The sequence below is a fragment of the Rhea pennata genome, chromosome 13 (assembly GCF_028389875.1).
Source record: "Rhea pennata isolate bPtePen1 chromosome 13, bPtePen1.pri, whole genome shotgun sequence".
In the NCBI taxonomy this organism is placed as follows: Eukaryota; Metazoa; Chordata; class Aves; order Rheiformes; family Rheidae; genus Rhea; species Rhea pennata.
The window spans coordinates 18803691-18817289 of NC_084675.1; the positions used below are offsets into that span (position 1 = coordinate 18803691).

Here is a 13599-nt window from a genome sequence, read left to right on the forward strand (position 1 = left end):
CTGCTATCTTCAGGTAAGATTCAGGTATATAAAGATAACTAGTGAATTGCTGAGTTGACTTCACATATTTGTGCATAGAACACTCCAAAATATCAGAGAATACGTCACTATCTTTAATCATTTCTAACTTGTACACACCTGGGGCAGATAAGGACCCATCAATGGCTGTGTTTTCTTCATCTTCCTGCTCCACCTTCTTCATAACCAGAGCGAAAAAAGCAGCAAATCCCAACACCTGGAAAGAATTAGCTATAGACTCACTGCATGCCTGTTTCTCATAAAGAAGCTCATGCTAGATCCCTTTGAATCTAGGCACTACAGACCAGGCAGAAGAACTGAGCTTTGACTATATTGCACTTGTGCAGCTGAAGCATCTGAACAAGAGAACAGTAAGCAGTCCCAGGGCCCAACTCACTAAGCAATTTTTGCCATATGAAACATCTTCCCTGGTCAGAAACCTCATCACTTACCCATCTCTGGCAAAAGAAGGGGAGATGAAACCACAGGAATTAATGCAAGCAAAAGACATCACAACACCGTATTATAGCTGCTAGCTCTTGTTTTAAGGGCAACAATTTCTTGTTTTACAAGTCCTGTGGTTCTTTAAAACACGCATCACTTTTCCTGACGTGGTGGCAGAATGAGTCCTTATTAGCCAGTAGTTGTACTTTTGAGGATCTCACCTTTAAGGGCTGTGTGATGAAAAGACTTTCAAAGAAGGAAATGGCCATGGAGATCAGCCACTTGATGGAGTTCTCCTTGCCATAATGAAGCCCGTAGAGCATAGTAAAGAACCCAGATACACCACTGGTGGCTGCTACAAGGAACCAAGCAATGAATGCAAACCACCAGGGCAGCCCCTTGGAAGAAGAGCCTTTCTTGCCATCACCAGATGAGCTTGGAGTAAGAGACCACCTTGAGAGTCAACCAGAAGAGAAAAAAAAAAGACTTCTGCAGTGGAATAGGAGCCAATGAACAAAATCACAGTCTTCAGGTGCAATCGGCAACACAGGCAACATATTACAATTTAAAATCTCAACTAAAATATTTTTAATTATTTTAACTAATGCAATTATTAAGGATATATAGATAGCAAAAGGTACAGAGAGCAAAATGGGGGAGTGTCCAGACATCAGCTAAAATGAAAACAAATATGATGGGTGTATTTTGTCCTCAATTCATGCATAATTGAACTTCCAGTAGAAATGCTGACAAAAAAAAAAAAAAAAAAAAGTGCATTTTAGCTGCTGGATACATCCCTTGTGATTACCATAAAGACCAGAGAGATAATTATTTGTGATGTTTTCAGTACTTCCAACTTAATGATCAGATTTTTCTGAGATATTTTTGTCTGCTCATTAATTTTTCTTTATCCATGTGTTTTTAGAGCCCTCCCAAGGCTTTAGATCTCAGTGATTACCTTCAGTGTTTTGCTGTAATGTGACACTGTACTGTAACATTCAATTTTGGAGACAAAAATGACAGAGTGATGAGCTGTCTTTATTGCTTTTGTGTGCAGTACACAATGCATTGAAATTTCTTTGTTGCTCCTGCTATAGTATAATAATAAGACATGCTTCTACAGCTATAGTAATGCTTACCCAGCAAGTTTTAAGTAGTAATTACTTTGAGCTCCATCATCCTGGCCAGTTTTGAGTTCATGACCTGAATTTACTTTTACTGAAAATGAGATGAGAACTAGGTTACCTCTCACTAATGGATGCTGATGAGCAGATCCGGCTCTCCAGGAGGTTCTTCATGTGCTGAACCTGCCGAACAGCTTGTGTATAACTCTGAGGCATCTGAAACTTATGAGGCCCCAGTAGTTCCAGCTCCATCTCTACATGCTGGAGCTGCATATACAAACAGCGGTTATAGTCATTGTATCTCAGTCGCTCACACATTCCCTTCTCTGGAGTTGGGCTTCTTGTTTTTTCTGCAAGTAAATAAAAAAAAAATCAGCATAGCTGTAAATGCAGCTTTGATAATGGAGCTTTAATGCTCTTATGCAGGGACAGGCTGGACATACCAGGAGGGAACTGGGAATTTAGTAAGACAGAGGTCTTAAAACCTTAATACAGAAGTCAGATGAGATCAAGTGCAATGTTGTTTATAGTCTGCCTGTGCGATTTGTGGCTTGTTATACTCACTGGAAAAGCCAAATGCAAGTCTTAATGAAATCAGTGGGTTGTTCACTCATCTACTATTGTTTAATTGAAAATAGATCAATGCCTAAGTTAAGAATCAGACTGAAAGGATCAAAACCACAGATTTAGCAAGAAAGAAGCAAAGGACAAAATGATGTGAAGCAACTCATATTTGAGAGTCTTGATGCTGTTAGATACTGATCCTTCTCCCAAGCCAGGCTGGTAGCTAACATTTTATTCTACAGCATAGGAAATAAAGATTTCATGGTATCTTCACTTAATTGCCTTTAAGATAGAATATAAGAAGAGCTTGGGTCATCACATCCAGTGGTCATCATCATTTTCACAGCACAAGTTTCAGCAGGACTGTCACATTGTGTTACTTACCGTGTATATCTACAGCACCTATTGTGACAATTACAGGGTCATCCTTCTTTTTACTCTCATCATTAAACTCATGTCTAGTTCTGTTCTGCTGGCAGATGATGTCCTCAACCAATGCCAAAAGGGTGTTGATGTTAGTTGATTTTCCAAGATCTGATACTGAGGTGAGTGATGGAGTCTTCAGGACTTTAAACAGTGAGTTGGCAATTCTCCTTATGTCCTAGAAAAGACAGCAGCAACATGGCAGTGACTCTGCCTGCAGAGTGCAAACCTTATGTGATCTGAAGACATCACTGGTTGGGAGTGCACAGGATGCTGAAGTCTCAAGAATGGAGATAGCACGTCCTATAAGGCTGGTTGTGACAGGCTGATTTCAATTTAGCAGGACAGCTTTCAGGATTCAGATAGGTGGTTTACCTAACTAAGGACCTAAGATGAGGAAGATAGGGACTATGGTATCTTTTATCTTCACTGTCCTGCTTAATGCTTGCTTTCAACCATTGAGCACAGCGATTTTGGTCCGTGATCGTGCAAGGACCTGAGATGTACATAGGCAGATCTTGCTGACGTCAGGAGGTCCTCTGCAGGAGGAATATAACCTGAAGGTGGATGCCTCTAGCCAGTTCCTCCCTCCCACTGCCATGTAGATGCATAACTGAGTGCTTTGCACCAGTGCATCCTTCACTTGTAATTGTGGCCAATCTGAAGGGCATCTGACAGGAAAGATTTTTGCTCTTACGCTGCAGATAGGTGGTGTGTGGCAGCAGAGGGCAGTGCAGAGCGCTTTGGGGAGCAGCCACAAGGACTTGCCTTTATCACAGCCTCTGGAGTGAGTGAGACAGCTTGGGTGACCTGACGTGTGGGAGGTAGGCTTGGGGACACACGACCGCATTTGCCTGGCTTCTTCTCTTTCCCCTGTGTGGCAGGCCGAGATCGTATATTCCTGAAGATTTGCACAATGAGCAGGTTGATGGGGAACATGAGGAGGGAGCTCTCAAAGCCTATCATCACCTCCTGCCATGTGAACTCGATCTTACCTTTCAAGATCAAACAAAGAGGAGGAGTGAGAATAACCCCAGGAATCATCAGATCTCTCTCTTATGAAAAATTTCATTTGTTAACTGTCCTGCTTCTAGATTCTGCAGTCTATTTCCCTGCCCAAGCAATGATTAGGATATTACCCAAGTCCATTTTTTGCTCTGCTGGATCCTTTGGCACTCCCCAGAACATTATGCTAGTCAGCATGGTGCAGAGCAGCAGTGAGAAGCAGCATGACACACGCTGGGCTCTTGTGAAGGAGCTTCGTGGGGAGCGGTTGAAAACTGAGTACCAGATGTGTCCATCTTGGAAACCCTTGGAGGTCTTCATGAAAAACAGATTGCTGTGAAAGAGGAGGGAGAAATCAAGGGGATGGCTTAGAAAGCAGAAGGAATAATAAAGCTGTAGTTTGGGGTGCTGACCTGTTGGTGCCTCTAGGCACTATCAGAAGAAATAATAACTATTGGAAATTATCAAGTATCATGGCTTGATTTGCATGAAATAGTCATATAAACTACTTATATCCTTTCCTTTTAGCCACACCATGGAGGAAAACCTAATCATAAGCAGTTTTTGTATAAATTTTAAGGGAAATAACATATAAGAGAAGATAAGATGCTTGGGTTTTTGTAGATCTTGTCAGACTATCCTTTTTTAATACTAGCATTTCCACTGTGGTATTACCATTAAGGCAACAATTAGACTTAGCTAAACATCCTTCCTCTTCTCCTTGTCCAGACCCTTTGAAGTCAAGGGAAAGGCCTCCCTTGTTTTCATTTTAGCCTAGGGGTTTCATCTGTTTTGCATACTTGTTTTTCAAACTGATTACTCTCAGGAGCTAAAAAGTCTGTAAAGCAGGAGTATTTACCTGAACTGCTTCATGTCCTGTTCTGTAGCTACTGGGAACACTTTATCAAGGACACATTCTCCAATATCAATGGCTAACCAAGAGTTACAGAGGAAGTACCATTTCTGGTCCCATGCTAGGTCGTGGACCAACACTCGATTCACATACCTATAGGAAAAACGTACAGGGCACGTTCACATGTTACTGAGTGGTATGAAATTCAGGGCTCAACAAGAATATGGAGGACAAACTCTGGCCTTTGGCTTCTTTGGTTGTGTCTAAACTGTAAGGCATTGAACACTTCCCCCCACCCTGCAGTGAGCCCCAAAATACTAGTACTCAGACTGGTGACCTAATCCAGAGGATGTTACCATTCTCCCATCTGATCATTGTGCCTGGATTTCACTCCATAGCTTCTGTAGTATGTTTTGGGAGTACTGACAGAAGTTTTGTCCCAGCACAGAATGAGGATATAGCAGGGATATATACTGGACACAGTATATGAGAGGCATTTCTGGTCCTGCAGTTTAAATTATGATTTGATCTATTCATCTGTAAAAAAGAGAAACTAACACTTCCTTCCTTTCTAGAATTGTGAAAAGGATAATTTTGTTATGCACTTGAAAAGGAAAAATGTTATCATTATAAAAAATATTTTTGTGGCTCTTTAGTTAATTTCCCTGCATACACTTACCAGGATGGACTGTGCCCTGAATTATCATGCCATAGTCTAATACTCTGCAGTTCCCCAAGAGGGAAGAGAGTACAGAGTAGGAAAACATCCACTCCTCCACGTTCAAAGACTGGTGTATCAGGATCAGTTAGATGGTGTGGCTCACTCTCTCCTTCCAGTCCGTAGAGGGTGAGTGTCACCTGGAGAATAGAAGGACAGACTGAAGACCAGCACATCTCAGAATTCTGTGTGTGACATATTCTGACATACTCTCTATAGATTCATCAAATTTAAGGACTTTCTGGCTTAGAAGTTGCATCTGAGCCATCCTGTTTACTAGTCTATACTGCTTCATTTTTCATTAAATTCTATTAATGCATACATAAGCTGTATTATGCACAGTTCCTTAAGTACCTTGGAGGTTGTGGCTGCCCCTCGGCGGTGCCCTGTAAAAACTGTCACAAGATAACGATACTGAGCAAAGTGGTCATTGTCTTCCAGTACTGTGATTTTCACCTGCGGAGTGAGGTGAATACAAGCAATGGGTTAGCAGTTTGGTAAGTATGGCTGCCTTAATGCTGTGGACAGGAATTTTTCATCTTGTGAACAGTACATATACTTACCAGGAAACATAGAGTAAAAGGAAAGGGAGTAGGGTTGGTTGAAGACTTCCTATTAAAACAGTTTTATGATGGTTAATGACATACTGCACACACACACACAAAAATCTGTATTTCCCAGATGTTTTTTTTTCAGTAAAAAAACCAAAAAAAAATCAAAGCTGAAATTTCTAAAGAAAATTTAAATAAAATCAGCCTTTTCACTTCTGTTCAAATTTTCCCCAGGAGAAAAAAAATATTTTAAGCTACGCCTAGAAGCAAGGTAGGCAGAAAGACAAAGAAATGAACAAAGTTTGGGGACTCTGAGTATCAAAGCAAATTCAGTTTTATTATAGTCTCATTTTCAAAGCTTAACGTAAGCAACTCACTGATAGCTGAGGATTTATGAATATTCTAAGAAACATGCTGAGAGTGACGTTGGAACATTCACACCAGCTCTCGGACCTCATGTCATTTGGGGCTTCAGCTTACAGAAGGATGGGCTATTGTCTGGCCTAAGTGCTTGGAATAACATGTCCTCCAGAGAGAAGGCCAGGCAAAGCAGGAATTGATCTAAATACATTCAGTCTTTATCTGAAGACTTACTTTGGCATCATCCTGGATGTCTTTCCTTCGAGCCCAAATAACTACAAGCACATACACCAGAAAGATACATCCTACAGTTGTCACCACCACAGGATTGTCCACAAATGTACCAAATAGCTCTACAGTTTTGCTGACGTCAATGGCATTGGGTATGATGAAGAAGGAGCTCCCAAAGAAGGTCAGATGATTGCAGAGGCACTGTGTGCTTCTAGGATTTGTTTTTGGTCCAACCTGAAAACCAGAAAAGTTTCCTGATAAAACATTCTGGATATTTGGCTTCAGAGTGTTAGATAACTTACCATGCAAACTAAAGAGACTACTGAGATTTATCAGTTAGTGGTGAGAATTGCTATATAGGAAAGAATTGCTCAAGTTCCAATAGGGAATATTCATTTTGCTATCTCGCTAGAAATAGACATTATTATACAGTACAGCCTTGTCAGAATGGTTCTGTTTCTTCTTACATGGAAACATATCCCAAGAAAGTAGTAGAAATGTCATTTTATATTGGATTGAACTTCACTTCTTGATTTTATTAAAACATTTCAAAATGAATTTACGTTATGGTCTCAGTTCAAACCTGTTATTTTACTACAATGCTGTGATCATAAGAGCTGGTTTTGAAGTGTATTATATAAACATTATTATAACATTGTTTTGTTTCTCTCTACTTACATGACATCCATAGCTATTCCAGTTCCCCTGGTGCTCATCCCAAAATACACAGCGGGATGCGAAGGAAGTGACAGCTATAGTTAGCCTGTCATTGACTGTAGAATCCATTCCCATATCTTGTAAAACCATGAAATAATAAGTGCCCTCTCTGAAAAAGAGTTCTTCTGGACTAAGAACCCAGGCATTTTCCTCACCTTGAACATAAATATTTGAGCTTCAGTGTGTATAAAGAAATGTTAATTTGGAAGTATATGGCTCTATTGCATATAAACAAATAAATGAACTGACAAAATGAAACAGGTGTCAAATAATCTTTAGCTACTCATTGTTCAAAACATCACACTCTTTGCTCCTGTTAGTAAACACTGAATATTAGAGCATGGCAGATTGAAACTCCCTTGAGCAGTTTCTTTCTAGCTTTCCTAAACTCGTGGTCAGGGCTCACGTTGCAAAGTGCACGTGCTAGCCCTGCAAATTTGTGGGTGAGCACTCTGTATTATGGGAGTGCCCTTAACTTGCTATGGATCATGAGTGTAGGTATGGCTTGGTCTTTTGAGCCCATAAACCCAGAATGAACAAGGTCACTAGCAACTTGTCTTACCTCCTGTAGTCTTCTTACAGAACAAGTGGTTTTTCATATCATAGTTAGTTTCATTTGGATGATAACCATATCCTAAGTAGAGTATTAGTTGAATGTCTTGTTCAGATTCCAGGTGGATCACTATAGATGTATTTTCTGAAGTGACATTGACTTGGAAAGCACTAACATTGCCTAGATTCAAAAGAATCCTGTCTTCCTGAGCTGCTGAAAGCCTTGGTAGCAAAATCTATTTTTAAACAGAAAGATACAGCTTTGAATACGGCAGAACACCTTATTTCTGTTATCTACGAGCACAATAAAGCCACATGCCAGAGGATCTTTTTTCACAACATAGGGAAAGCGTGGCCAGCAACATTGGCTACTTATCCTAGATAGGCTTCTCTAATGAATTTTTGTTTCATGAGTGGATTTTCTTAATTCTTTCAAATAATCTCTGAAAAGTCTATTTCAAATCTATACAGACTCACCACAAATTTTGTGATCTTTGGTGTGCTTATGATCTAAGAGGTGAGATTATAACTATAATTGATTATAATTGAAACACTGGTTGTGTGAACTTCATCTATGAATCATTTAGATGTCAGTTTATACATGGGCTAGGAAGCCCATCAGTACTAATATGAACATACAGTTTGCTAGATGATCAAATCAGACATTACATTCTGCTTCAGGATGACCATAATTTATAGTCATTTTCCATAACCATTAGCATTCTCACATCCATCTAAATGAAGAGTAAGATACCCATTTTTTAAAAAAAGACGGAACTGTTTGTTATTTTATTCTTCAAACCACACAGATCATTCCAACACAAATACTTGCACCATGATCCCATTATACGTGGTAACAAACACAATATGGCCATTACAATCATCACACCCAAGATAACAAAAATTACAGTTTATTTACAAAGGAAGAACACAGGAAAGAAAGGGAGAGGGATAGGAAGTTTGCAGTTTACCTCAATGTTTTCTTTGAGATTGCTGACTGGTATAATCAAGCCATCCAAACCAGTAAGACTTAGACCTCCCACTGTTCCACTGACATCAAAACTGGCGTCACTGGAGAAAAAGGGATTCACTGCAAAGCTCACCATCTATTAGCAAGACATTAACAATCAACTCTGAGCTATTGTTAATATTTCATTATATTCACATTCTAAATTGTTGAATACAGGCCCAAACAGTACTCAACTTAAAAGAAGTCTGTATCCAGATTCATATATGAAGCTGCCCATATCTCTGTAGCAGACCAAATATAATCCTTGAAAGTGATTTTTACTGTGGTATATGTTATGTGTACACCAATGATTATTGCTTTCCATTCATTGTAATCCTTTTGCCTTTTAGACATCAGATCAAAATGCAATTGTGTAAGTCTCCGATGAAGTGAGTTCATCAAAGCTGAACAGTGGCACTTGGAATTAGGAACTAAAATTTTCTTCTATTATGTTTGAAATGCACAGAAGAGTATGTCAGAGTCATTAGTACAATGAAAGGCACCCGGAGCCTCTCCTAACACTCAGGTAAGACAATGATTGCATTTCCACTGATTTCAATAGGCTCTGGGCATGTCTTAGCAGAGCTGGAAAAGGCAGGACACAGTGGAAAAAACTATGTTTTACAGGTGCATGTAGGAGTTCCTTGAAGTGTCAAATCAATCTGAGAGGCCTTTAGAAAATGTATTATAAAAATATCATAATAATATGCGATCTATTATTCTGAGGGGAAAAAACAGCATCCTAATTCAGATGAGGGACATACATAACATTATTATCAAAAGACTCACAGGCCTTCTGTCTCCTGCAGGATTTGAGTCCCTCAAACTGATTCATTTCTAGCTGGGAGGAAAAAGGACAGCTGCTTGTTGAATTTAATGATGATATGGACTCTGAGCTGTTGCGTCTTTTTCAGAGCAATAGATGTGAACAAATGGCAAGTGGATTTAAAGTTATTGATTCCATCGCCTTCTCTAGCTGTGCAAGTGTGAATCAAGAATGTATGTGAGGGATTGATGGGATGAGGAATTTAAGCCTTCAGTCCCCATCAGCTTGTTGAACCAAACTCATGTAATTAAGAAAAGCGAAGACTTCTGTGACAAAAAAAAATTTAAAATGAATTTGTTGGCATAACTGGAGGGCTGACTTGTGTGTTTGTGTATTCACTGCGAAAGGAGAAGAGATTGTAAAAACACTGGACCACGGAAGTAAATTGCAGGTCAGATCAAAGCAGGTAACAGCTGTTTACTTGCCCTTATATCCACTGTTTCATCGTCAAATCCTGAAAGACTAAGGGAGGAAGCAGGTGGGAGAGTAAAGCTGGCAGAACTGGAACTGGAGATGTTGATGAATATCTCATCCATGCTTTCTGTTTGTAATCTGTCCACAGTTACAATTAGACAAAAGCAAAACAAAACAAAAAGATATGAAGACAGAAAAAAGCATTAAAAATATAGATTTTATATCTAGAGAACATGCTTCCTCACTTCCTAAGTATAACTTGTCTAGTAGATTATTTCTAACACTGCCAGTAAATGCTTAATATATTATCTGTCCCTGATGTAGTAATACACAAAACACTAGCACAGAATCATCAAAAAAGAGGCAGAATGGGCATATCTGGATTTTAAGTCTTACCTATTTAGATGTATTTATGTGAAAGATGTACCTGGTCTCCATGAACAAGCTCTTGATTTTTACGTGCAGTTAAATGTAGATGAGAGTCAGGTTCTGGTGAACAATTTAGGGATGATTATAAGAGAATGTTTCTCAGGCTCCTCATGATTATGTTTGCTCCTGCCAAGCTGGTTACAATTCTATGTAACATGTCAGTATTGGCAACTTGTAAAAGAAAAATACCTTAACTGGAATGACATGAGTTTTTCATGCTTTCAAAGGTAAGTGGCTACTGCCTCATGCAGGAATAGTAGTAAATTCTTCTCTTGTCAGAGATGACACAGCATGAGAATTTCTAAGACGGCTTTATTGAAGTTAACTGGAGTCAAAGGTGTTCTTGCAATCAGTAATTGCAGCCTCATTGTACTGTTGAAGTTGTCATTATGCTACAGTCTTTGTGTGCTCCATTTAATGACAATGTAAAGAATATTTGGGGAAAATCTGAGGAACTATTAGGCATTTAGGCAGAAGGTCATCACTGAAACATTATTATTATTATTACCTGTTTATATACATTGTGGCAGAAGGGGCGGTAAGGACCATTGGTTTATCATCTGGTTCTTTCCCAAACAGAAGGGCACTCTGCAAATTTTCAACTGTATTCAAGAGCTGGTATGACACTGAACTCTGGAAAAGGAGGATGGAAAACTTACTGAGGAGGAAACTTGTAACAAAGCTCCTTGGAATTAGCAAATTTCACATTATTTGCTTTTACCTTGTTTTATGAGCTAACACTAGTTTTTACTGTTTCTTGTAAAGCTGGCATACTCAGTGATGTGCTTGTTACTCGCAAAGAAAGTTATTCTCATAAACAATTCCATTTCTGTAATTCTCATGGAAACATTACAGACAACAAATAAATACATCTTCCAGTAAAAAGATTTCTAACATTTAAAACTCCTACACATTGAAATTTGAAGAACTACAAACATAACATCAATTTTGTGCAAAATGTGCATGCACTTGTGTACATTAATGACCTTTAGCTTTAGATGTTGATGTTTAGTTACTTGCAAAAGCAAGACCTAACTGCTTATAAATTTTGTATTATTAGTGTGTTTTCCTGGAGGACTTCTAACAGTTCATAACCTTTTCTCTCAGATTAGATTTATATCATGCTCTACAGTTTATGAAAGCTAAAGAATCTTCAGCACAGGAAGCACACAAAGGCAACTGTGATAAATAGGACAGGATAAGACAAAATAAACACATTAAATAATTCTGAAGAGAAAACCAGAACATGATTTCTGAAAAAGTTTGAATAGCAATGGGAGCTGATTTCACATTTGGAGTAGTGGAACCAATTGTGAATATTGAGTACCTGTGGCTTCCTTGATCTGTAAGGGTAGAATCACACCTAGAAAAGATCTTATTACAGTCAGTCAGCTTATCATCCATTAGATGCTTTACACTGATTCTGTGTTCTCCAGCGCTCTGCCCTGTTCAGCTTTAAATGTAAAAAATCTTAAGAGGCTTCTGGCATTCCTACTTAGCCCTGGTGAGGCCTCATCTTAAGTACTGTGTCCAGTTGTGGGCTCCCCAGTACAAGAGAGACATGGAGCTACTGGACAGAGTGCAGCGTAGGGCTACGAGGATGATCAGAGGGCTGGAGCAGCTGCCCTATGAGGAACGGCTGCGAGAGCTGGGCCTCTTCAGCCTGGGGAAGAGAAGACTGAGGGGGGATCTTACCAATGTGTACAAGTACCTGAAGGGAGGGTGTCAAGGGGACGGGGACAAACTCTTCTCAGTCTTCCCATGTGACAGGACAAGAGGCAATGGGCACAAACTGAACCGCAGGAAGTTCTGCCTGACCGTGAGGGGGAATTTCTTCCCTGTGAGAGTGACAGAGCACTGGGACAGGTTGCCCAGAGAGGCTGTGGAGTCTCCTTCTCTGGAGAGATTCAAGGCCCGCCTGGATGCAACCCTGTCTAACATGCTCTAGGTGACCCTGTTGAGCAGGGAGGTTGGACTAGATGATCTCCAGAGGTCTCTTCCAACCTTACTGATTCTGTCATTCTATGATTTTCATCAGCAGACTGTTCAGTCCAACAGGACTAACCAGGGAGAAGTTTACTTTGATATTCAATTTAACTCCATTATGGCATCACAATAAACCCCATCCAGTGTCAATTTAAAAATATGAGAGGCAGCAGAACTCTTAAAAATCTTCTGAAGCAGGCAAATATTCATACAGAGCCCACTAGAAATTGGACCAAACCAAAATTACCTGTTCTGCCTCTGGCATTGAAGTATTCACAGCTCTACTTTGTATAGAAGCTTTAAGCACATTGCTAACTGCATTAAATAGATAGCTGACTGCATCCTTTCGCTTCTGATCATCTCTGCTCTCCTCTGTGTTTACAGTAAGCAACGAAGCACTGACATCTTTTAGAGTATTACTGGCTTCTACCTGCATGGGAAATAAGGCAAAAAGTTTATGTGTATTGGTGCTACAAATGACAGAAGTGACACACGATCTCATTAAGGCTCTTACTGAATATTAAAACATAAGTAAACTGATGGGACTTTTTGTGGTCAAAGCTGTTTTAATTATAATCATTTGTGCTTCTCAAACATCAGTAAAGATGAGGTACTAAAGATGGTATACTAACATGAAATATTGACTTGAAAAGTCCATCCTGTCTCTACAGACGCAATCTGTAAAGAAAATGAATAACATCTGAAGGAAGTTTATCTGTCAAACACCTGGCTAAGATACAGTTTAGATGTTACAATAATGTAATAAATTAAGTTATTCTATTTGATGCTGAATCCAAAAAATGTATTGTCAAGTGCATTTCAATCTTATTTTTCACAAAGCATATTAGATCATCATCAAGTAATACCTTTGGCCTTGTGCTATGCTAAATGCCAGAGAAAGAGGAATCTATGATTTTTCTTTTGTGCCCAAATGCGGCCGTTGATTGCTTTGGGACTGTGAAAGCTTTTAGCCTAAGGTGATAAGGAAGCCAAGCAAATTTATTGCAAGCTTGGACATGCTCATTCCTACAATCTGCAATTTCTTAGCAGCCTCAATGTAGAGTGCATGGAGAATCTGAGCAATTTCCTTGTCTTGCCGAAGTTAACCACACACTGCTGAAGTGCTCCCAAAACATTGTCTGGCTCAATTGTGTAAGACAGAAATCAGACATAAACTGTATGTCTAGCATGCCTCTTACTAGAAATTGTGTCACAGAATGTATCTGGCCAGCCGGTCACAGTCTGGATTGTAGTGACTCTGTGAGTCCAGATTCTTTCACTCCAAACAGTGAAAATGCATTCCCTTCTGGTCACAACACACAGGCTGGTATGGTTTAAAAACTGAGTAAAGAACAGGTAGCTGTAAAGCATTGAC

General features: G+C 39.5%; 1 protein-coding gene across 1 annotated transcript in view; it reads right to left on the minus strand.

The window, feature by feature from the left end:
• LOC134146436 (polycystin-1-like protein 2) overlaps window positions 1-13599 on the minus strand; it is a 42332-nt gene that overhangs the window by 11742 nt on the left and 16991 nt on the right. Inside the window, exons 18-33 of the mRNA XM_062586858.1 lie at window positions 12472-12654; window positions 10747-10871; window positions 9821-9947; window positions 8532-8666; window positions 7571-7796; window positions 6970-7163; window positions 6295-6525; window positions 5504-5605; window positions 5111-5289; window positions 4438-4584; window positions 3713-3912; window positions 3342-3568; window positions 2535-2751; window positions 1708-1936; window positions 684-915; window positions 139-235 (exon numbers count right to left, since the gene is read on the minus strand). Of these exons, the coding sequence (XP_062442842.1) occupies window positions 139-235; window positions 684-915; window positions 1708-1936; window positions 2535-2751; window positions 3342-3568; window positions 3713-3912; window positions 4438-4584; window positions 5111-5289; window positions 5504-5605; window positions 6295-6525; window positions 6970-7163; window positions 7571-7796; window positions 8532-8666; window positions 9821-9947; window positions 10747-10871; window positions 12472-12654 (2851 nt within the window). The remainder of the gene's footprint in view (window positions 1-138; window positions 236-683; window positions 916-1707; window positions 1937-2534; window positions 2752-3341; window positions 3569-3712; window positions 3913-4437; window positions 4585-5110; window positions 5290-5503; window positions 5606-6294; window positions 6526-6969; window positions 7164-7570; window positions 7797-8531; window positions 8667-9820; window positions 9948-10746; window positions 10872-12471; window positions 12655-13599) is intronic.